The sequence below is a fragment of the Carcharhinus amblyrhynchos genome, chromosome 12 (genome assembly GCF_965287045.1).
Source record: "Carcharhinus amblyrhynchos chromosome 12, sCarAmb.v2.hapA, whole genome shotgun sequence".
In the NCBI taxonomy this organism is placed as follows: domain Eukaryota; kingdom Metazoa; phylum Chordata; class Chondrichthyes; order Carcharhiniformes; family Carcharhinidae; genus Carcharhinus; species Carcharhinus amblyrhynchos.
In genome coordinates, this window is record NC_137335.1 from 85,040,102 (window position 1) to 85,064,225 (window position 24,124).

General features: G+C 43.1%; 1 protein-coding gene across 1 annotated transcript in view; it reads right to left on the reverse strand.

The window, feature by feature from the left end:
• col12a1a (collagen, type XII, alpha 1a) overlaps window positions 1-24,124 on the reverse strand; it is a 257,960-nt gene that overhangs the window by 230,236 nt on the left and 3,600 nt on the right. Inside the window, exons 2-3 of the mRNA XM_080200857.1 lie at window positions 13,542-13,649; window positions 6,229-6,345 (exon numbers count right to left, since the gene is read on the reverse strand). Of these exons, the coding sequence (XP_080056983.1) occupies window positions 6,229-6,345; window positions 13,542-13,614 (190 nt within the window). The 5' untranslated portion in view covers window positions 13,615-13,649. The remainder of the gene's footprint in view (window positions 1-6,228; window positions 6,346-13,541; window positions 13,650-24,124) is intronic.

Genomic DNA, 24,124 nt, shown 5'->3' on the forward strand with positions numbered 1-24,124 from the left:
CAAACAGTGAGTGGGACTTTTGCCCATCAGTGTCTCGTCGTTGAGATTTTCACATCTATCAGTTTTTTTTGGGTAAGGGTAAATAGTATAAAGGAGAATAAGTTACAAAATTCATCAAATACTGTTGTCGTTTGTTAGGTTTTAATGGCAGTCGGGGTAGATCTTGACCATGTGTGATAAAGTGAAAATGGATGATGATGATTTGACTTGCATGGACTTAAAATGCAGAGAGGTGTGACGTGGACAGCTGTGTCATATCACCATTGGCCAAACTGAAAATTAGCACCACTGCAAGATTTGTCAAACACACAGAAAAAGTGATCAAAGCCTTTGCAGTTAAGTGTAGCATTTGATCCAACATGAGAAATTCATATCAGCATCAGATCCTTCCAGCGGGATAACAGCCAAAAATACGAGATCCTCAGGAGACCAGTGACCACAGTATGATTAAATTTAAGACTTTCTGGCAATCTCATAGGAGGGACAAAAGTAACAAAAACAGATGGCTTTTGAAAGGCTAGCATTTTAAAAGTTCAGATTGTTAATTTCTAAAATGATATTCCAATGATAACAATTAGCTCATCTGTTGGTGTCAGAGTGGTAGAGGTATTTGGAAGTATGAAGAAACGAGACCAAGAAATTCTTTGAGCCAGCTAACCATTTGTTATGATGCCAGAGGAGACTATATGAAGGACTTGGTGACCACTGCAGGTCTTCTGGAGTTAATTAAAAGCAATGCCTATGTTTTAAGTGATGACTGTTCAATACAACTAGAGGCAGATAGTAAGTTAGAATGCATTCTAAGGATAGGATCTGAATATTTATACAGAATCAATCTTATACAATAGCCAGCAGGGATTTAGAAAAAGGAAATCTAACCTTCTTAGTCTTTTTAGAAGAAGGATTTTTTTTATATTATTTGAACTTTCATAAAGTTTTCAGCAAAGTTATCTGTGAAAGACTTTTTTTATCAAACTCGAAAGCTTCAGGAAGCTAGTCCAGAAGAGGGTCGGGGGTGATTCACTGTCTGAAAATGATTAATGAAAGTATGTGTTGGGGGTATGTCAAATTTGCAGAGGTGCTTGGTTGAGATCAATGCTTTAGGCTCAGTATTTCCCGTTTACAAATGATCAAGATTCTGAACACAAATAAATGCTCAGTTCTCAAAAGTGCTGACAATGCCAAAATGGAGAAATATAAAAATGTAGATGCAACTAAAGATTTGTAAAAGATACTGGCAAAGATTGCAACCGATCAAATGCGACTTAATTCTGCCACATGTAAAGAATGCATGTTAGTTAATGAAGGTGCACCAGATAAATAGAAACTAATTACTAATGGAAAATGTAGCAAGATATCTTGGAGTGATAGTTCATAGAATCAAGAGGCTATTTGGCCTGTCCTGATAGCATGTCAACTTTTGAGTGTCTCAAGCATTTTGGGGCAGTGTAAAGGAACATAGAAAAATGCAATATGCTATAAGAGTGGCACAGTTCAAACCTGCAGAGATTACACTCTGGGTTCATATGATTACTTATTGGGTTCAATCAGGTAAAAACGTAATTGATGGACTGTGAGAGAGGACTAGTGAGTGACAAGTTCTTTTTTGAAAGGAGGATTTCAGCAAGGTCTGTAAAATAATTTATGGGATTGGTAAAATGAACCCAAATAATACTTCACAGTAATCCACGAGATTTAGAACGAAGGAAATCAATAATCTACCAACTCAAATCAGGCAGGAACTGTTTAATCCCGATGAATTTAACTGTAACCCCAATGAATAAGAAGTGTACGAAAGGATCGTGCGCTATTTGCATTGCACACGTCAAACCTCGAGCAAATGTCTCAAGTTCAGTAACAATTCACGCTGCCTCTCCTAAATTTGTCCCCCCTTTGTTAAGCAGAACAGTAAGGGACGAGCAAAAAAATGGACGTTCAAAGTGCAGTCTGCTACTAAGATCAGAGGGTAGAGACCTGACAGCCAAATGAGTTTCTCATCTTTTAGACTTCTCTGCAAATGTCGATATTTCATGCTAAGACTTTTCAGCTCTTTCACAAACGGAATGGAAAAAGTGACATCTGGAACAGATTATTACCTACCCTCAGCCCCCACCCCCCACCCAACACGGCAGCTCAGTGCTGTAAGGAATATGCATTAGGAAGAAAGATGATGGAATTGTGCCGACATTCCATTACTTTGCTCTCACTGCTCACAATGGAGACCACATGTAAAGCAGGAATGAAAAGAAGCAGGTCCCTGAGTACATGACAGACTTCACATCAGTGGCAACGAGCAGGATATGAAGTTGAAAGCAATTCCCAGAGGATACTTATTTCTCAATCAGTCTAGACACCGGCAGCACTGGTTCCCGTGATGCCTGTTACAGGATCAGAAATGGAATGATCCATTCGGTACTTTTTTCCCTTCAGTCTGGGCTGCAAGTGGAAAATATCGTCACTGGCGACTGACAACTCATTCAATGTTCCCAAACTTGCAGATCAAGATGTAAAATCCTCCAGTTTCAAAGACATTGGGGATTTGTCAAGTTCTTTCCTTGCAGTTGGCATTTAAATAGCCATTTCAGCACTGGAAAATAGGCATTGCAGACACAAATTTCAGGTCTGTTTTTCAAGTGTAAGCATTGCTTCAGCAGTCTAGGTTCTCACCTTTGCAGCACCCTTTTAATGCCAAAATAGCAATGGATCTGGTCGTGTCCGGACTCTCAATGAGAGAAATCTATACTCCGTTTGATACAAGTTGCATCTTTAGACCCGAACAGGCGCCGGAGTGTAGCGACTAGGGGAATTTCACAGTAACTTCACTGCAGTGTTAATGTAAGCCTTACTACCGACACTAATAAATAAGCTTTACTTGAAGCCATTTCAGACAATTTTTAGCCTCACTGATAAACCCACAGGGATGAGTAAATCATTCCTACCTGGTATTCATCTTACTGGGGCCCCTTAATTGGATGAACATGTGGATAAGAAGCATAATTCACCCAGGATGTCAAGGGTTAGATTTATGGGGAGTGATTACATAAACTATACTTGGGTTAGAGGTGATTTGATTGAGGTTTTCTTAAGAATTCAGCCATTTTGGGGAGGGGGTGTCCGACAAGGATCAGAACCAAGCCATTCAGGAGAGAAGTTAAGAAACATTTCTTCATGCAAAGAGCGTGAGAGGTTGAAATTCTCTTCCACAAAATTGCTCAATTAATGTTTTAATATGAGATTAACAGAATTCTGCTGGGCAAGGGTATAAATGGATCTGGAGCAAAGATGGACAGACCCAGTTAAGACACAGATTAACTATGATCTCACTCAACGGTGGAACAGGCTTGACGGACTGAATAGCCACCTCCAGTTTCTAAGTTTAAGTTTATTTAATAGTCACATTTGGGCTTACATTAACATTGCAATGAAGTTACTGTGAAAAATCCCTCCCCACCCCCATCGCCACATTCTGGCACCTGTTTGGATACACTCAGGGAGAAGTTAGCATGGGGCCAATGTACCTAACCAGCTTGTCTTTTGGACTATGGGAGGAAACTGGATCATCCAGAGGAAACAGATGCAGACATGGGGGGAACATGCAGATTCTGCACAGGCAGTGACCTAAGCCGGGAATTGAACCTGGATCCCTGGCACTGTGAGGCAGCAGTGTTAGCCACTGTGCCACTTTGCCATCCTGTTTATTCCCCATGTGTGATCCCAGAGGAAATCACCTGGTCTATATTTAGAATAAACTTGAATCACTTTGGATTTGGTCTATTGTAAAGGTAGAACATTTATAACTCATAGGGCCAATTATGAGACTCTACTATCAAGGAAAGATCTTGGTGGATGAGGCTGTAACATATAGAATTGTGGTTACAACCTTGAATCTGCATTCACATTGAGCAATGCTTTGTGCTAATCCTAAATACCTTGGCCAGAACTCTTTGGCCTTGTCCGCAGCTTGGATTCTCCGGTCCTGCTGCTGTGAATGAAAATTTGGCTGAGCTTCAATTTCTCACTTCTCAGTGGCAGTGGGATGTACAAAACTGGAGAATTCTGGACAATCTCTGCCTTGCAAAATTGTATTTAGTTATCAAATAAGAATTTATAATTGAGCTAGGTTAAAAGAAAACTAAAAAGCATGTACCCAGTATATAGCATTCATTGTCTATCAAGTTATAGACTTAATGTGACTAAACCTGATGTGTTTTTTAAATTAAAATTGAATGCATCTTATGTGACATTGGCTGATGCTTTGCTGTTATAAGTTATTATCATTGATAAAAGCGTATGCATGTTTAGTGCATTTGCTTTATATTCCTTAATTGGCTTCTTTGACATAAAAGTTAAGTTGGTTTGTGATACGGAGCAATGTCAACAGCGTGAGTTCAATTCCCGCACCAGCTGAGGTTATTAAAGAAGGCCTCACCTTCTCAGCCTTGCCCCTTGCCTGAGGTGTAGTGACCCTCAGGTTAAATCACAACCAGTTAGCTCTCCCTCTCAAAAAAGGGAGAGAAGCCTGTGGTCTTCTGGGACTTTGGCGACTTTCAAGCTGCCTGAAATAATACCTGCATTTAGCAGCAGAGACTGTAATACATTCACGTTACACAATGTGGTAATTTGCCATCTTGTATTTTATGGTTGCATAGTTAAAATTTACAGAAGGGGAATATAATGTAGAGCGAGGGCTTTCCTAGGACTGGATTTAACTTTCCTCAGTTGACAGCAGGAAGGTGCTTGCTGGCTACTGGAGATATTGAGGGACTTTCCACTGCACACTGCTCTCTACGTATGGTAACTGAACTGAACAGAACAGGTCAAGAAGGTCTCAGCTTTGTTTGGGTTTCATGCGTCAAATTGCCGGAACAAAGGCCCACAGGCTGCAGTCTAGACTCAAATACATAGTTTTTTTTAAAGCCAGAAACAACTCCCAAGTAGAGTTAGTAAGAAAATTAAAGGAAAAAAAACTACAGCAGAATTCACTGCCTGAGCAAAAAGACCCCTTTTTTTAAAAGCAATCAAATTTTTACGTTCGCCGGTGAACCACTAAAAGTACCATTCAACTAACTGCTTAAATTTAATGAACATGTTAAATTTGCAGCTTGTAACGAAGAAAACATTTACATTATTTCCATAAAAACACATTTAATTTAAAGGAGCTTCCATTGAAATAAATGTGGCCCAGGGACCTTGAACTCAAAGAATCACTGGAATATACACGCAAAACACTTCAACATATGGGGAATTATTTTATAGCAAGCCTGTAAATGATAATTCCTCAGAGTTTTGGGTTGCTTTGTAACATGCGATACAGACATAGTAGATTATGTCGCTGGGTTGACAATGCGGAGCCCTAGACTAATAATGCAGTAAACATGATTTCAAATCCTACCATGGCACTTTGGGAATATCTGTCATTAGTGAGTGTAAAATCCCAACTGAATCTCTAATATCCTTTATGGAACAAAGCCTGCCATCCTTAACCTTGTCTGTCTCACATGTACGTACAGTTCCACAATTAATCTAGCTGCCTATGAATTGACCCAGTGCAAGGTCAAATCAAAGGGAATCCCAGTCGGGGCGATAAAAAATGAGGGGAACAGCAATTGGGGGCTTCTTTGATATGAAGAAGCTGCCAATGTTCTTCACGGAGCAGAAGGTCAAGGGGAAAATATAATAGAGGTGTTCAAAAATCACGGGGAGTTTGTTGGAATAAGGAGAATCTGTTGCCAGGCCACAATTTAAGAACCAAAGGGCAGATGAGAAGTTTTAAGCAGCGAATTGTTACTATTTAGAATTGTCACTATTTAGAATTGTCATTATTTAAATTTGTCACTATTTAGAATTCTGCCTGAAAAGGTGGTGGAAACAGCTTCAATAGTATCTATGAAAGGCATTGTATAGAGATACTGTAAAGGATAAATTGTGCAGGGCTTATGGTTAAAGAGGGAGGGAGCAGGATTAATTGTGTCGCTCTTTCAAAGAATTGACATGAGTATGATGCACCGAATGGATTAATTCTAAAACCATACCTCAAAAAGTGGGTCATTAGCTGTTAAACGCTTCTATGTGTTCCGAGATTGTGATAGGTGCTATAGAGTGGACAATTACTTATTACTCTTGCTGAGGAAGGAGGTAGGGAAATGATACCCATTTATGCCAGAGGTCTATCCAGAAACACAGCGCTGCTGTGAACTATGAACTTCACGTTGCCGCACAGTCACTCACCGGTCTGGGGTGTTAACGTTAATCGGTAGCCCCGTATTTTGCTGGGCGAGCGTTTCCATGTCATTTGAACACTACTTTCAGTTAAAATTTTAAACTTCAGTTGTGAAGGAGGCTCCACTGCAGAGAGAAAAATGTCACAAAAGAGAAATAGTCACTCTCGGCCAGGACCCCCGTACCGCCATCAAAGACTGGAAAAGTTTTATGAAAATACTATTCAGACTGCAATGCTTAAGAAGCAGAGTCGGTGGCAGCTATAAGCGTTTCGAAACCTACATCTTTGCATAAATTTGTTTCCAACAATAAACATTAGGAGTTTGATGTCTATTGTTGGCAGGTACAGAAGACCATATAACACAAGTGTCAAAAGCTGACGTGAACACAAATTAATATTGACATGAAATATAAACAGCACAAGGAGAGAGCCACAAGACATTGGGTTTTGCACCTTCAGGGGCAGTTCACGAGTTGCCAGCAAGAAACAAAAAAAAAGATAAAACAACGATTAATAACATCCAAGTAAAGGTAGAGCGGCGACATAGATACAGTAACCCAAACAATCAATCCGGGTCAAGTTTTGATCATTGCATGCTTTCTGTACTCAATACAAAGCTTGTCAAATTACTCGCCAGAACGGTAGATTTTAAACTTCACACCTTGCCTGAAAGTTAGGGAATTCAAGATGTCCAATTAGTTGTTAAAAAAAACTGCAATGCAACTTTCACTAATCTTGAAAAATTGATTGTAAAAGGTCTCTCTCTCTCATACATAATTGAAAACATATTAATTCAGTTACCAAATTGACCACGATTTGATTCCAATTTCTTTCAGTTACTTCACTGAACTAACTTTTAAAAATCTAGTTAAAATATTTTAATGACACTTCATAACACCTAGTGTTGATGGGAGCTGTCCTTTTTTCACTAGAAAGACTAATTGTATACAACATCGATAATCATTTTAGTCAATCGATCATTACATTTAATGCATTATTAGCATCATTGTCAGCCTGGTGTCCAACTAAAAGCTGAATGATGGAAAATTACAATTATTTGTTTTCAGATCTGTGGTAATATGAACACAAAATAGTGACTGACTTTTTTAAATAGTTAAGCAACGAAGGTGAATGGCCCACTGAGTTTAAACACCAGCTTGACATAAAAAGTTAGTCTAATTACAAAAAGGTGCACACACGCAAACCAGTACTGCATAATCTTCTGATAATTTGTTAAAGCTTCTGTATTGAAAGAAATCAGGAGAAGATGCTGTTAATTTGTAAACCAGGCTACACATTGGCAATCCTCAAAGCACCTGCTGGTGTTTGAAAGAGATCTCTCTGGGTGTCACTGAAACACTCACAACATTTGAACAGACAAGCTTTTTCACAGTCACAGAATCCACAGCCAGAGACACGGCAAGACATTCACGGGGACCTCCACAAAGAAACGCGGGTGCTGTGGACAACAGTACTTCTGTAATATAATCAGAGTCTGCCTGTATTTCACTGTGTTTAGGATCTGTCTTTCTGCGGTACTCGCGTCATGTCACAAACTAGCACCCAATTCATTTTAACCTCAGATGTCGGGCGGGTAAACCATGCAATCGAGTGGAACGTCTCTTTTAAGATTACTTGGGGATTTGGTGTATTTCCTCTGCGGAAGGCGGGCAGTGCATAATATTAGAACGAGAGGCTCTTGCGAGTGTGAAGCAATTCGCCCAAACGGGCAATGAAAAACTGGAACTGTCGCCCCCCAAACAGGGGATGGGGGAATCGCAAAAAAACTGAGAGAGGGAGATTTTTCTGGACATGGAGAGTCGGGACCAAAAGGATTAGGTGGCGTTAAGATACAGACCACCATCGAATTGAACTGGGCTGGGTACAGTAAGAAGTCTCACAACACCACGTTAAAGTACAACAGATTTATTTGGAATCACGAGCTTTTGGAGCGCTGCTCCTTCATCAGCTGATGACCATCTAATTGGAAGGGGAGGTGGGGGGAGGAGATCTGAATGGCCTCCTTTTGTTGCCTAAAGTTCGCACCTTCCCAATATTGTTCGCCTGAGATTTCAACGGACAGAAATTTGGGTGCGGGGGCATGGTTTTTAAAACCACACCAGTCAGATTCCGGGATGGTGAGGAGGGGGAGAGGGGGGCGGGGTAGTTGGAGAGTGGTTAAATTGTTCCCACTTTGTCCCTCCTTCTCCCTGCACATCCCGAGGGTGTTTCAGATCCCATCCACCGCCCCCCACCCCCCCCCCTCCCCCGTCCGCCCCGTCACTCGCAAAATACAGGATCCCTGTACACACAGAAGCACTGTGACAAAATTCAGGACATATTAAAATAAAACATTCGGAGACAAATGGATTTGAAACCTGAGATTAGAGACTGGTTGTTCACATTTATTAGTGTCTCACACTCATGCAGATCGAAACTGATGACGAGTTTCCACCCTCACACAACGAAAGCTTGAACACAAAAGACTTTTCCACATATTTTAGAATGATATTCCCGTTCTTGCAAGTGTGCATGCACTGACTGGCTGTGTTTATCAATTGGAGCAAGGACTACACGTGCATCACGGTGTAAAGTGCATGGGTTCGAGTCTATATTTAACTCTCGTGGTGACAAATAAAGAAATCAAACATTAATAATTCGGCTGGGTTGTTTCCTTATCAATATTATTTTTTTGAAGTGCAAGGTGGATTAAACATGCTCTAAATACATCACTAACTCACATGCATAAATCACTGTTAATATAAGTTTGGAAGGAGTAATCTTTGTATTAGTGTTCAGGAAAGAATATCATTGTAAAATATCATTCTTGTTTCCAAGATCTACAGCTCAGGACAAATTTAATGCAAAGGTAGACAAAACTGAGCTGAGCAAACATTGAAATTTTTAAAAAATATAATAGCAATTTTTGTCATTAAAATATTGTTAGGGGGAAATAAATGCAGCTTTACCAACCTGAGTGTGTGTGTGTTTTAAATTGGGGCAAATGTGTCGCGGAGGGAGTCCAGACTTTCACTGACTCCTGTCAGTGAGCCCCCTGGAGTGGGGAAGGGGGAGAGTGAACTGGCCGCGATTCACTCCCCATCTCGCCGATGCTCACTCGGAAATCCCGGCGACGGCGCGGGGCCCCGCGTCTCGGTGAAAAATCCGACGGAAACGTTAAAGCTGGTTAAAATCGCACAGAACATCACCCTCCCCCGCTCCCCCGGGCACGAAGCGGGGTGATGGAGTTTAACAAAACAAACTCAGAGCCTCTGTGTGTGTCCAAACATTGAGTTCTTTACGGAAAAACTATTCGTGTGTGTGAAAAGAAATGGTATTCACTCAACCCAATCACTTTTCATTCATTGTTACAATCATCCGAGTTCTTTCTCACCTCCCCAATGTCTAGAAATATAGAAACCCCAAGTGCCAATATTTCTCAGTGAAGACTTAGCGCATTCGTAGCATTTTCCGCATTGACACAGACCCACTACCTGTAGGCAGGTCAATGTCCCCAATAAATTTATACCGACTATTCAATGAAGCTTGACCATGGGATGTGGTCAATCATTTTAAACACAATTACATCGAATGTCATTTTTTATTTTTTTTAAGAAAAGTATTCTATTTAAGGAATGACTTTGAAAGCTATTGGAGCTGAATGTTTACACTGCCCGCAGAATAATTTGGGGATTGTTAAGAATCTGCCTCGTCCTTTGACTACCTCTTCCCATCCCCGCGCGTTCCCGCGAAAGCGCGTGCCACAATGGGAGCGCGTGCCCAAGGCTGGGCATGGCGCGCCCCCGCTCTCCATCCCCCCACCCCCTGTCTATTGCTGCTGCTCCTTCTGTCCATCAACGAGAAGACCTCAAAGCATCTTCTTCTGGGGGGAGATATTAGTTTGCAGCGAGTGGTTTGTGTCCTAGTGCTGCCAGAACCTTTGTATCAGAGAATGTTCTGCAGCTTAAACCCGTTCCTCCTCTGAAAACTCAAAAGTTGCACTTTTGTTATGCTGCAATATAATGCATGTCTCAGTCACGCACGCAATACAATACAGCACAGCCCTGTGAAATAAGAATGAAACTCCTAAACAACCGTGACCTATTTCAGTGCATTCCCCTGCTTAAGGGGAAAAAAAGCAACAGCGTGACTCTATATGATTAAACAGATAGGCGATCCACGACTGACCTTGCTGAAGGCATTTCCAAACACTTTCCAACTGTTGGCAAACCGTGAATAAACATTGAGAAATCCTTCACATTCTGCCGCTATCCCATGCATTTTGCGGTCATGACTTGTGCCCCGAAGCCATCACTGCTGTATTTGTTTAATGTGCTCATTCATTCCTCTTACGGAGAAGACACATTTAATAAATAAGAATAAACAGTTTCGACTGATGGGAGGTTCAGTAACCAGAGGGCACAGATATATTAAAGATAGCTGGCAAATGACGATCTTACGTTTTGGAATGCACTGCCTGAAAAGGGCGATGGAATCTAATTCAATCGTTACTTTCTCAAGGGAATGAGACACATACTTACAACGGGAAAACAAAATGCAATGCTATGGGAACAGAGGAGTGGGGCTAATTTAGATAGTTCTTTCAGAGATCCAACACAGACAGGAAGGGCTGAATGGCCTCTTTCAGCACTGTATCATTCTATGAAATTTATAGATTGTGTGAGAAGCAATTTAATGCATGCAAATATATTATAAAGGGATTAGGATACGCTGCAAATGCATTATGAAATGTTCAGATTCTGCTCCTTCTTACCCCACTCCCCCTTCTTTCTTAGAAACATCCCATATATGGACCATCTCTATGCGAAACACCCCTCTCCCCTCACCACAGGTTCCCTGCTTTTTGTTCTTAAAGTTGGCACTTATTGTTGCAATTTCTACAGCTCCAATACATTCTCCCTCCCTTCAGTTCTGACAAAGAGTCTATGTACCCGAAAAATCTCTCCTGGTAGATGTTGGCATGGTACTTCACAGTGCCAGGGACCCAGTTTCATTTCTGGCCTCTGGACACTGTCTGGGTGGGGTGTGCACATTTTCCCCATGTCTCCATGGGCTTCCTCCAGATGCTCCGGTTTCCTCTCATGGTCCCAAGATATGCAGGCTAGGTTGATTGGCCGTGCTAAATTGTCCCTTTAAGTCAGGGGATTTAGCAGAATAAATATGTGGAGTTGCGGGGGTAGAGCCTGGATGGGATTGTTGTCAATGCAGGCTTAATGAGCCAAATGGCTTCCTTCTGCACTATAGGGATTCTATGAGTTTTCCCAGTGCCCTCAACTCTTGTTTCAGATTCCAGCATCCACAGTATTTTGCCTATTACGTAAGTTAGTGGCTTTGCAGATTTTTTTTCAGACAAGGAAAGGAACCATGGCAACCTGAGCACTCCACCCACCCACTCCTCCAAACCATTGCCTGCTCCACCAGCGACAGAGTCATAGAGTTATAAAGGTTTACAGCACGGAAACAGGTCCTTCAGCTCAACTTGTCCATGCCGCCCTTTTTATTTAACCGCAAAGCTAGTCCCATTTGCCTGCATTTGGCCCATATCCCTCTATACCCATCTTACTCATGTAACTGTCCAAATACTTTTTAAAAGACATAATTGTACCCGCCTCCATTACTACCTCTGGCAGCTCATTCTAGACACTCACCACCCTCTGTATGAAAAATTTGCCCCTCTGGACCCTTTTGTATCTCTCCCCCAGCACCTTAAACCTATGCTGTCTAGTTTTAGACTCCCTTACCTTTGGGAAAAGATGTTGACTATCTAGCTAATCTATGCTCCTCAGTATTTTATAGGTCTCTATAAGATCATTCCTAAGTCTCCAGGGAGGCCAGAAATCCCACATTGGACTCCTCATGTTTAGTGCGGAAGCAAGTCATCCTTGATCCTTACCTAAGAAGAAGTGGTTTTTTTTGCCAGTCACTTCACTGCAACAATGTTATAGAGATTTATTTATCAGTGGTGAGTCATAACCATTTCGGATAAAGTTTTATCTTGTTTTTGCGATTGACAAAAGCATGGGAAACTCGGTCCTTTAAAAAGAATTAAAATTAGCTCCATTTACGTCATGCTGATGAAGAGACTGCAAAGACACTGCTATGAGTACAAGTCAACATTGTGACTGCAGTAATTCTCCATTTAATCAGTGCTTTGAAAGAGGTGGATCTCTCCTTATAAGGACAGTAATTGCAGTCAGGGAGGATCAGCAAGCTCCTATTGGAATGCATCCAATCTGCTGCTAAGTCCGAAGGTTTTGGTTCAATACAGTGTGTCCAGATTGTTGGTCACCCTGCACTCCTTATCAGGTAAAACTGAAACTACTGGTATAATTTTTTTCAGTGTTTTGGTTTGGAGACTGTGAACATTGACAGTTAGAACAAAGGTCCAAGTAACCTGACAGAATAATTTCCCCTCCGAATCTGGGTCACCAGGTATCAAATTGTCAGTTCCACAGAAAGTTATCCAAATTCATGCCATTTTCTTAAGCATGCAATCAAGCCTCATGCTGAGTCATATATTTCATTAAGTAACATCTTGGATAAATATTGCATTTCACGCTGGTTTGAAATAAAGTGTGCTGGAGAAAAACATAAAAGGTAATCCGAAGGGTCGACATTCTACCAGAAATGTTTAAAGGAAACGTGTGAGCAAAAATTCCTCTGGTGCTCTCACATGTGTGTGAGTGACATTGTGAAAACTGTGAAAAAGAATCACTTTGGTCTGAGTTTCTAGTAACTTTGCAAGAATCATCAATGTCAAGAAATCAGTTCACTACATTGGCAATTTTGTTTGTACAGTGAGTAGACAGATTTTGCTGCTGTGTTACCCATACAGTAGGAAAAGAAGATAAATTAAAGCATGATTATTAAAACATATTCAAAAGAAAATTTTTATCATATTGCTTTAAAATACAAAGTTGAATCCATGTGATAATTGATCTTCACTCAAACTTTCTTTAATGTTTTCAAGTGATCAGTCAAATGGCTCTGACTTTACTGTAGAGTTTAACACAACCTGTTAAGAATAAAATTATTCATATGAAAACATAGCAAACAGATAAGCAATGCAATAATGGCAAATTGATATGTCATGAAGAAGAACCATTTCTTCAATTCTACTAGAGAAAAGTTGGATTGAACTTTGGTTTTATTCCACCCCCAGGAGGATTATATTGCCATGGAGGTGGATTTGACGTACATCAGCTAGGGAAAAGAAGTGGTCATCATCCTTGCTTAGCCTGTAGGCATTGGTCCTGTACCACTTCTGTGCAGGAGTGGCTGGAGGGAAAAGAGACATTACCTTGAGCTTCCACCGAGGCAGCAAATAGAGCTGCGAACACAGCAGCAACTGTTAGGCATAGCCTATTCTTCATTTTCGCTCGCTGGACTCACAAGTGCATGAATGAATCTGGAAAGGAAAGAGAAAAACTCAACAGTGGCAAATTGAAGAGACACAGTCAGATTGAAGAATGGGCTCATTTAAGTAGTGGCTGTATCTTAGTCTGTATCAGGTGTGAACTTGACTGTAATATCCACAAACATGCATGCATACACAAACATATATACATGCACGTGCGCATGCATGCATGTGCATGAATAGGCACACACACACACAAATAAATCTGCATGCACAGAGACACACATGCACACATACAGATGCGCACACACACAGACACACAGGTACGCACCAGACTCAGACTCTGTCACTCTGTGTTGAAAAGAATTCCAGAGACTAATAATACTCAGAGAAAAAATTCCCTATCTCCTTAAATGGGAGACCCTTGAACTGTAAACTACGTCCTTTAGATCTCTTCTCTCACACAAGGCGAAAAATCCTCTCAGCATCCACCCTGTCATGCTCCCTCAGGATCTTATATAGCTCAATAAGATTATCTCTCATTCTTCCCAACTTCAGTGGATACAGACCCAGCCTGTCCAACTTTTCTTCATAATATAATCCCTTCATCCCAGGATTCAGCCAAGGAAACCTTCTCTGAACTTCTTCAAGTGCAATTGTACGCTTTCTCAGGTAGGGAGAACAAAAATTGTACACAATAGTACAGATATCACTGACCCATGCAACTGCAGCAAGATTTACCTACTTTTACACTCCATTCCCCTTGCCATAAACAACAACTTTCCATTTGGCTTCTGATTCACTTATTGTACTTCCATACTAACTTTTTGTGATTCATGCACCAGGATTCCCACATCTTTCTTTGTTTAAATAGTATAATGCTTTATTCTTCAAGTTCATGTGTTGACACATTATAGCCCAACTGACACATATAGCTTGCTCTTAAGCTATCTATGTTTCTTTACAAGGACTAGGAGCAGGAGTAAGCTATCTGGCCCCCTGAGCCTACTCCATCATTCAAAGACCATGGCTGATCTTTTTGTGGACACAGTTCCACTTATCCGCCCGCTCACCATAACTCTTAATTCCTTTACTGTTCAAAAGTGTATCTATCCTTGTCTTAAAAACATTCAACGAGGTAGCCTCAACTGCTTCACTGGGCAGGGAACTCCACAGATTCACAACACTTTGTGTGAAGAAGTTCCTCCTCAACTCAGTCCTAAATTTGCTTCCCCTTATTTTGAGGTTATGCACTCTAGTTCTAATTTCACCCGCCAGTGGAAACAACTTCCCTGCTTCTATCTTACCTATTCCCTTCATAGTCTTATATATTTCTATAAGATCTCCCCTCATTCTTCTGAATTCTAATGATTATAGCCCCAGTCTACTCAGTCTCTCCTCATAAGCCAACCCTCTCAACTCTGGAATTAACCTAGTGAATCTCCAGTGCCAGTATATCCTTTCTGAAGTAAGGAGACCAAAACTGTACATAGTACACCAGGTGCGGTCTCATCAGCACCTTATACAGCTGCAACATATCCTTGCTGTTTTTAAACTTCATCCTTCTAGCAATAAAGGACAAAATTCCATTTGCCTTCTTAATTACCTGCTGCACCTACTAACCAACTCCTTGAGATTCCTGCACAAGGACACCCAGGCCCCTCTGCACAGCAGCATACTGCAATTTTTTTCACCATTTAAATAATATTCCATTTTGCTGTTATTCCTACCAAAATGGATGACCTCACATTTACCAACAAAGAACAAAGAACAGTACAGCACAGGAAACAGGCCCTTCGGCCCTCCAAGCCTGCACTGCTCATTGGTCCAATTAGACCATTCGTTTGTATCTCTCCATTCCCAGTCTGCTCATATGACTATCCAGATAAGTCTTAAACGATCCCAGCGTGTCTGCCTCCACCACCCTACTTGGCACTCCATTGTACTCCACCTGCCAGACCGTCACCCACTCACTTAGACTATCTATATCCCTTTGCAGACTTTCAGCATCCTCTGCACACTTTGCTCTGCCACCTATCTTAGTGTCCTCTGTGAATTTTCACACATGACACATGTTCCCCAACTCCAAATCATCTATGTAAATTGTAAACAATTGTGGTCCCAAACCTGACCCCTGAGGCACATCACTAGTCACTGATCGCCAATCAGGAAAACATCCACTTATCCCCACTCTTTGCTGTCTGTTCGTTAACCAACCCGATATCCATGCTAGTACATTACCCAGAACACTGCGCACCTTTATCTTACGTAGCAGTCTTCGGTGCGGCTCCTTGTCAAATGCCTTCTGGAAATCCAGATACACCAAATCCACAGGCTCCCCATTCTCCAATGCACGTGTAATGTTCTCAAAGAATTCCACCAGATTAGTCAAACATGACCTGCCCTTCATGAACCCATGTTGCGTCTTACCAATGGGACAACTTATATCCAGATGTCTCGCTATTTCTTCCTCAATGATAGATTCAAGCATTTTCCCTACTGCAGAGGTTAAGCTAACCAGCCTATAGTTACCTGCCTTTTGTCTACCTCCTTTTTTAAACAGTGGTGTCACATTTGCTGTTTTCCAATCTGCAGGAACCACCCCAAGTCCAGTGAATTTTGGTAAATTACCACTAATGCATTTGGTATTTCTCCCACCATCCTTTTTAGTATCCTGGGATGCATTCCATCAGGACCAGGAGACTTGACTACCTTTATCCCCATTAACTTGTCCAACAATATCTCTTCCGTGATAACGATAATTTCTAGGTCCTCACCTGCCATAGCCTTCCTGTCATCAATTTTTGGCATATTATTTGTGTCTTCCACTGTGAAGATTGACACAAAATATCTGTTCAATGCCTCAGCCATTTTCTCATTTCCAGTTATTACATCCCCATCTTGTCCTCTAAAGGACCAATGTTTACTTTAGCCATTCTTTTTCATTTTGTGTATTTGTAGATATTTGTATATCTACTGTCTCAGCAGTCACTTCTTTTAGGAATCTAGGATGAGGTCCATCAGGTCTTAACACCTTGGTAGCTTTTAGATCTAATTGTTTACTCAGTACCTTTTCCTGAGTGATTGTAGTTGCTTGGAGCTCCTCCCTCCCTTTCAGCTTGACTTACAAGTATTTCTGAAAAGACAACACTAAATATCTATTCAGTCCTTCTACCATTTTCTTATTTCCCATTATAAATGGGACTGGAACAACAAACAGTCTGCAGTTGAAGCTTCTGCCTCATTAAAGGACAAAACCCTGTTCCAAAGAGCTGCAAACCAATTGGAGAGACAACAGCTCTCCAATCCGAATAGCGCCCCTGGGAAAGGTGGTGGCTACTGGGACTGCAACAGACCCAGGACAGGTAAACATAGAGAAGTCCTGGAATGAAGATAAGTTTGTGGGGCTTACTGGGAGGCAAGAGGGATTTGGTCCTCATAACTGGCGTGTCTTTCAACATGGGGAGGCCTTTGCCGCTGGAAGGGCCTTCTATGGGCCACAGGATGCCTGATCAGGATGACAGGATGACACCCTACTGCCATCCCACAATGAGGCCAACCTCGCAATCTCAATTTGGCAAAATTCCACCCAGCTCAATAATCCCTAAGGTGGGTAAAGCAATCTACCATCTCCCACCTTGCTGGCAAAATGCCAGCAGCAACAAGAATACCACCAACCACTGGATTTCACAGCCTCCCCTCCCCTCCTCATCCCCATTCCATCCACCAAAACACACTTCTTGGGACCTCGTAAAATCCAATCCTTGATTTGAGAAATGAATCTATTGCCTTTCTGTTCAGAACTGAAAGCACAACCCACTCCTGCAGCTAAACATAATGTTAAAGTTTAAAGTTTGTTTATTAGTGTCACAAGTAGGCTTACATTAACACTGCAATGAAGTTACTGTGAACGTCCCCTAGTCGCCACGTTCCAGCGCCTGCTTGGATACACTGAGGGAGAATTTAGCATGGCCAATGCACCTAACCAGCATGTCTTTCGGACTGTGGGAGGGAACCAGAACATCCAGAGGAAACACAGGGGGGGAAACCAGAGCACCCGGAGGAAACCCATACAGAGACGGGGAGAAGGTACTGACCCTACACAAATAGTCACTTAAGCTGGGAATCGAACTCGGGTCCCTGGTGCTGTGCCACCGTGCTACCCAATAACTATTGTGTTTATGAGTTGAGATAAATGTCAAAACACAGTCTTAAAAACTCCAGCATTATAAATGATAAACCAGTCACTGAGGCTATCTGCCAGTTCAAATATTTGCAATACTACTTGGGGCTTTGTAATTACTGCAGGGCAGCGTGGAGTTCCCTGGAATTCAAAGAGGTGTGGGCAGCGGTGACACACAGAGTTACCATGCCAAAGGAGTAAATAAATGAGTCAGAACACTGTCCTGTGTTAGTGTCGAGGACATCACTGAAGCTGCCCAGTCAAGAAAAATACCAGCGTGTTGGATGAGAATCAGGGTCTGACTGTCAGCAGTTTAAAGGTATAACTGCAGTGTTCCTCGCTCCACACATAATTTAGAACCACCTCCGCCCGAGGCTTGGCTTCTCCAGTTCATCCCGAGGATCAAGCTCTGCAAAATTATTATCCTTATGTTCAAATCCATTCCTGGCCCTGCCCCTCCTTATCGCTTTGACCTTCCCTGCCCCAGGAGAACAGTGTGTTCCTCCAGATCTGGATTCTTGTGCATCCCTAATTTTCATCATTCCATCACTGGTGGCCGTGCCCTCAACTGTCTGAACCCTAAGCTCTGTAACTCCCTCCCTAAATTCCCTCCCTAAACCTCTCCGGTTCTGAACTAATATCCCCCGCTGTCACCCTGGGTAGATATTGTTTTATCTGATTACGTTCCTCTGAAGCACCTTGGAGCATTTGGCTGCTTTAAGCACATACTGTATAAGTGCTTTGTATCTGACCAGGGGCCAGATGGGTGATTTGTTATGAATACAATTTAAACATGACAGTGTTTCATTCCACCACTTCTGAGACAGCACTGGCAGGTTTAGGATGCAGATCAATATGAAAATGGGAGCAGAATTCCAGAGTTGTATCCTGAAACTGGGAGTGAGGAATGGTTTGTTTCGTTCCCCTGGGGAAGCTGAGCAAGCTGAACTGTAACACCAGTCAGCTGCACAGCCATGTTCTAATAACATCTGGACTGACCACTGGAGCACAGAGCCTCATTAGGAACATTATTTCAGACTGTTCATGAGGCCAGGACAGAGGTAATCAGTGATCACAGTATATTTCAAACAGCACTCACAGAGCTCTCACATGACAATGTGAGATAACCAGCAGTATAACTGCAGTCTGCTGGCAGCGTGAGACTCCAAACCGAAGCTCGGAATGAGTTTCACTCGGAGACAGAGGAACAGAATCCTGGATGATACTCCCTTTGCAGCACTGAGGGAGGGCTGCACTGTCAGAGGGTCAGTACTGAAGGAGCGCCATGCTGTCAGAGAGTCAGTGCTGAGGCAATGCTGCACTGTCAGAGGAGCAGCACTGAGGGAGTGCTGCACTGTTAGAGGATCAGCACAGAGGGAGTGCTGCACTATCAGAAAGGCAATACTGAGGGAGTGCAGCACTGTCAGAGGATCAGCACTGAGGGAGTGCTGTACTATCAGATGGGCAGTACTGAAGGAGTGCTGTACTGTCAGAGGGGCAGTACTGACGGAGTGCAGCACTGTCAGAGAGGTAGTACTGAGGGAGTGCTGCACTGTCAGAGAGGTAGTACTGAGGGAGTGCAGCACTGTCAGAGGGGCAGTACTGAGGGAGGGCTGCACTGTTAGAGGATCAGCACAGAGGGAGTGCTGCACTGTCAGAGGGGCAGTACTGAGGGTGTGCGGCACTGTCAGAGAGGTAGTACTGAGGGAATGCTGCATTATCATGGTAATTATTTTGCTAGCTCAGAATGATCCAGTTGGTTGAGATCTTGTGAGGGTTCGGACTGTCAGTTGCCCAGGGTTTTCCTGGGCTCTCCTGAAATTCAAGCAAATCAATGGGAACAAAATGGAATGAAATGAGAACAAGTTGCATTTATATGGCATCTTCTAACAGTAAACTATCCCAAGATCCAACTGAAGGGGAAAGAATGAGAGAGATTGTATGCAAAAAAGACCCTCTGAGGAGATTATAAAAATCAGTAGAGTTGCCAACATTTATCCTTTGAACACATAACTAAAACTGATCATCTGGCCTTTATCCATAGCCATTTGTGGGATCTTGCTTTGTGCAAATTGGCTGCCATGTTTCCTACATTACAACAGTGACCATCAAACCATCTCATTGGCTGTAAAGCATTTTGGAATATCCTGTGTTTGTGAACGGTGTTATTTAAATATTTATTTTCTTGTTAAAGGTGCATCAATGATGGATTGAGAGGAAATGATGGCCTTCTCAGGTTCCAACGCAGAGGTGATACTGAGACAGGGGGAGGGAGAGAGAGAGTGGGAGTGCTGCCAGTGATGGAGCGGAAGGTGGTTACTCTGGGATGAGTGGGGAGGGGGATTTTTGGAAGCAGAAAGGTGACATTCTGAACATGGGCATCGCTAATCTCTGGAGTGCTGGGAATATCCCAGCCCAGAATCTGTCAACAGCATGTTACAAAGCAGGCTATCGTCAGTTTTACTTATCTTACACAAATTCAGAAATTACAAAGAAAATAAAACTGTTGGAATTGAAATGAAAATTTTAACAACTTTTTACCTGACCAAACATTTCAGAGAAGCACATTCTGACTTGGACCTCACGTTGGAACAATAAACAAACAAACAAACATTGTGTTGTTCGGTGTTTGCACTGGAACCAGAGGGAGAGTTTCGCTGGTTTTCACTTTCTTGACATTGTTATCTTCAGAAGCTGGAAAATGTAACTCTCTTCTTAAAACCAGTCCCGCACTCTCAATTTGCTTGCCCAAACTCACCTGCCCACTCGCACTCACCTTCCCACTCACCTGCACTCACCTTCCCACTCACCTGCACTCACCTGCCCACTCGCACTCACCTGCCCACTCACCTGCACTCACCTTCCCACTCACCTGCCCACTCACACTCACCTGCCCACTCACCTGCACTCACCTTCCCACTCACACTCACCTGCCCACTCACCTGCACTCACCTTCCCACTCACACTCACCTGCCCACTCACCTTCCCACTCACCTGCACTCACCTGCCCACTCACACTCACCTTCCCACTCACCTGCACTCGCCTGCCCACTCACCTGCACTCACCTGCCCACTCGCACTCACCTGCCCACTCACCTGCACTCACCTGCCCACTCACACTCACCTGCCCACTCACCTGCACTCACCTGCCCACTCACACTCACCTGCCCACTCACCTGCCCACTCACCTGCAGTCACCTGCCCACTCACACTCGCCTGCCCACTCACTTGCACTCACCTGCCCACTCACACTCACCTGCCCACTCACCTGCAGTCACCTGCCCACTCACACTCACCTGCCCACTCACCTGCACCTGTATTTTGTGTTTTTGCACCTGGATACTTCTCTGTACATGCCCACTCACCTGCACTCACCTGCCCACTCACACTCACCTTGCCACTCACCTGCACTCACCTGCCCACTCACACTCACCTTGCCACTCACCTGCCCACTCACACTCACCTTGCCACTCACCTGCACTCACCTGCCCACTCACACTCACTTGCTCACTCACGTGCTCACTCACACTCACACATCCACCTGCTCACACTCACACGTCTGCCCACCCACACTCACTCACCCACCCCCTCACATTCAATCACTCACCCATCCACCCACCCTCACCCACCCACCTACCCATGCTCATTCACCCACCCGCATTCACCCACTCACTCTCACCTACCCATCCACACTCACCCACATGCTCACTCACTCACATCCACATGCATGCTTGCTGACACTCGCCTACCTGCATGGTTGCTCACACTCACCTCGCACACTCACCTGTCCGCACATTTGCTATCTCACACTCACCCACTTGCACATTCACTTGTTCACACTTACACACCCACTCACTGTCCCATCATCTAACACACATTCATCCACATGCGCCCTCTCTCCTGCACGTACAGAGAAGTATCCAGGTGCAAAAACACAAAATACACAGGCAGCTCAGAGAAAAACTGAAGACCAGGGAAATGTTTGGGAAATGTATTACTAAGTTGGCAGAGGTCAATGAAGGGGCTGTGTCTCCCAACTGATCCCTTTCAAAACAAAAATTGAAAAAATGTTTCCACAAAGAGCATCTGTAAGTTATCAAACACTGGCCACTGACTGGCTGATGTTTGTGGAAGGTTATTGAAATGGCTTGTTTCCAACTAAGAAAAGGATTTTATTTATATGACTAACCTTTGGCTGTATTGGGCATGACTGACTTGCTTTATGTTCTAGTTCAATGTTTCAAACATTGTAATCCACCATTCTGGAGGCAAAATAATTCACAAACTAACAACACGCAAAAAAAGTTCTTGATGTTGGAAATGTGAAATAAGAATAAAAACTGCTGAAAAATATCAGCAGGTCAGACAGCCGCTGTGGAGAGAAACAGAGTTAATGTTTCAGGTCAAGGTGACCATAGATGAGCTTGTTCCTCTCCGCAGATTAATTCCAGTGGCTGCCACAATATCAATACACTCTTGATGCTAACAATCCATTTCTTTCAGACACAGCTGTTGGCAATGTTTCTACTGTTCTCCATTTACACTTTGTCTCAACACTTCAATCCATTCTGTACTTGTCCCCTTTACCATCACATTCTGGCTTTTGTCATTTCATGTCTCCTTCCATCTGCCCACGAACCAATGCTCTCTTTTGTCCTTCCCCTGCCTCTATTCTCAGTCTCTGTACTTGCTTGAAACTCATTTCATCTCTTACTTTTTTTCCAGTTAACTCCACAGCATCGCTCTTTACAAACTCTGCCTGAACTGTTAAGTGTTTCCAGCATTTTCTGTTTTTATTTAAGTGACTGTCAGATTGAATCAAGCTAATTTCCTCTCCCATGTACACTGACCCACTCCCCAACCCGACTCAGTGCTCTCCCCAACTCGGTCCACACCAATTGCCTTCTGAAATTGGCAACTTCTCACTGCTTCACCGCTCCCTCAATGTCTACTGTCCTTTTGGCATTTAGTCCAAATCTTGATGAGTAATACAGAGCTTTGGTAAAGACTGGAAGTCAGCTATTCACCCATCTAGGCATCACAACCCAGGCCAATCCTGTCTTCATTTGATAAACTGCACCATTCTCTCCTCTCACTGCCCCCGCTCTTCCCTTCAGCCCCCTCATCCTCTCACTAACACACAAATACAGATACCTCTGACAGTAGTTACTAAATAGCCATCAGGTTCAGGAATCCTGGCCAATTCCTCTCTCCCTTTTCCAACCTATGGATGCTGAGGCCAGTTATCGTGCACTGAACTGGACTGGAAGTTTGGGATCTCTGACTACTTAATGAGTAAGTCAGACAAGAAAGAATATTTCAATTAGATCTCACATTCCACAGCCAAATATACTCCATAGTTAATTAACTGCATTTGAAGTGCAGTCACTGTTGTAGTGTAAGAAATGTGGCAGTCAATTGGTGCACAGCACGATCCCATACACAGCAACGAGATAATGGCCGGGTGATCTTTTTTCAATGAAGCTGATTTCAGGATGAATGTAGGTCAAGGACCCCGGGGGAGAATTCTCCTACTCCACTTGCAATCTTGGTCAAGGGAGCTTTTTCATCCGTGAGAAGCAACAGGGCCTCAATTTAACATCTGATCTGAAAGATGGCACCAGCGACAGTGCAGCCCCTCCTCAGTACTGCAGTGGGAGTGTCAGTCTAGACTGTGTGGCCAAGGGATGAAACTGGAATGCACCACCTTCTCCGAACTGAACCTGGAGCAGGGAAACCCCCTCACTGCCTTTAACCCCTTCTGCCAATCAGGAAAAGAGGGAGGAGTGAGGATTATATCTACTTCCGTCATTGATACACGGCTCCTACTCCAAGCCAAGATCATTGTAATATCATATCACAATAATATTTCAATGTATTTCAAGTTGACAATGGACATTTTCAATAAGATTGAGAGAGCTGAATGTAAGCAGTGGGCAGAAATCCAGAAAGAGCTGGGGGAGATGGTGGCAAAATCACAGCCAGGAGTAATCCTAAATCCCCCGTTCTGGGACACAGCTTCAAATCCCATCACAGCAGACGGTGGAATTTAAAGTCAGTTAAATCTGGGATGTAAAGGGGAGTCTCAGGGCAGCGTAAAAACTCAGCTGCTTCACCTCATCCTCGCAATTTGCGGTGTATAGCAAAAGCTGAAAAATCTCAGCAAGTCCAACAGCATCTGTGGGGAGAGAATAGAGTCAACATTTGGAATCTAGATGACCCTCTGTCAGAGCTGGCCTCGGCTCTGACCATGGGTTATCTAGACTGGAAAGGTTGGTTCCATTCTCTCCCTCAGACCCATTGAGATTTTCCAGCATTTCCTGTTCCAGATTCCAGCATCCGC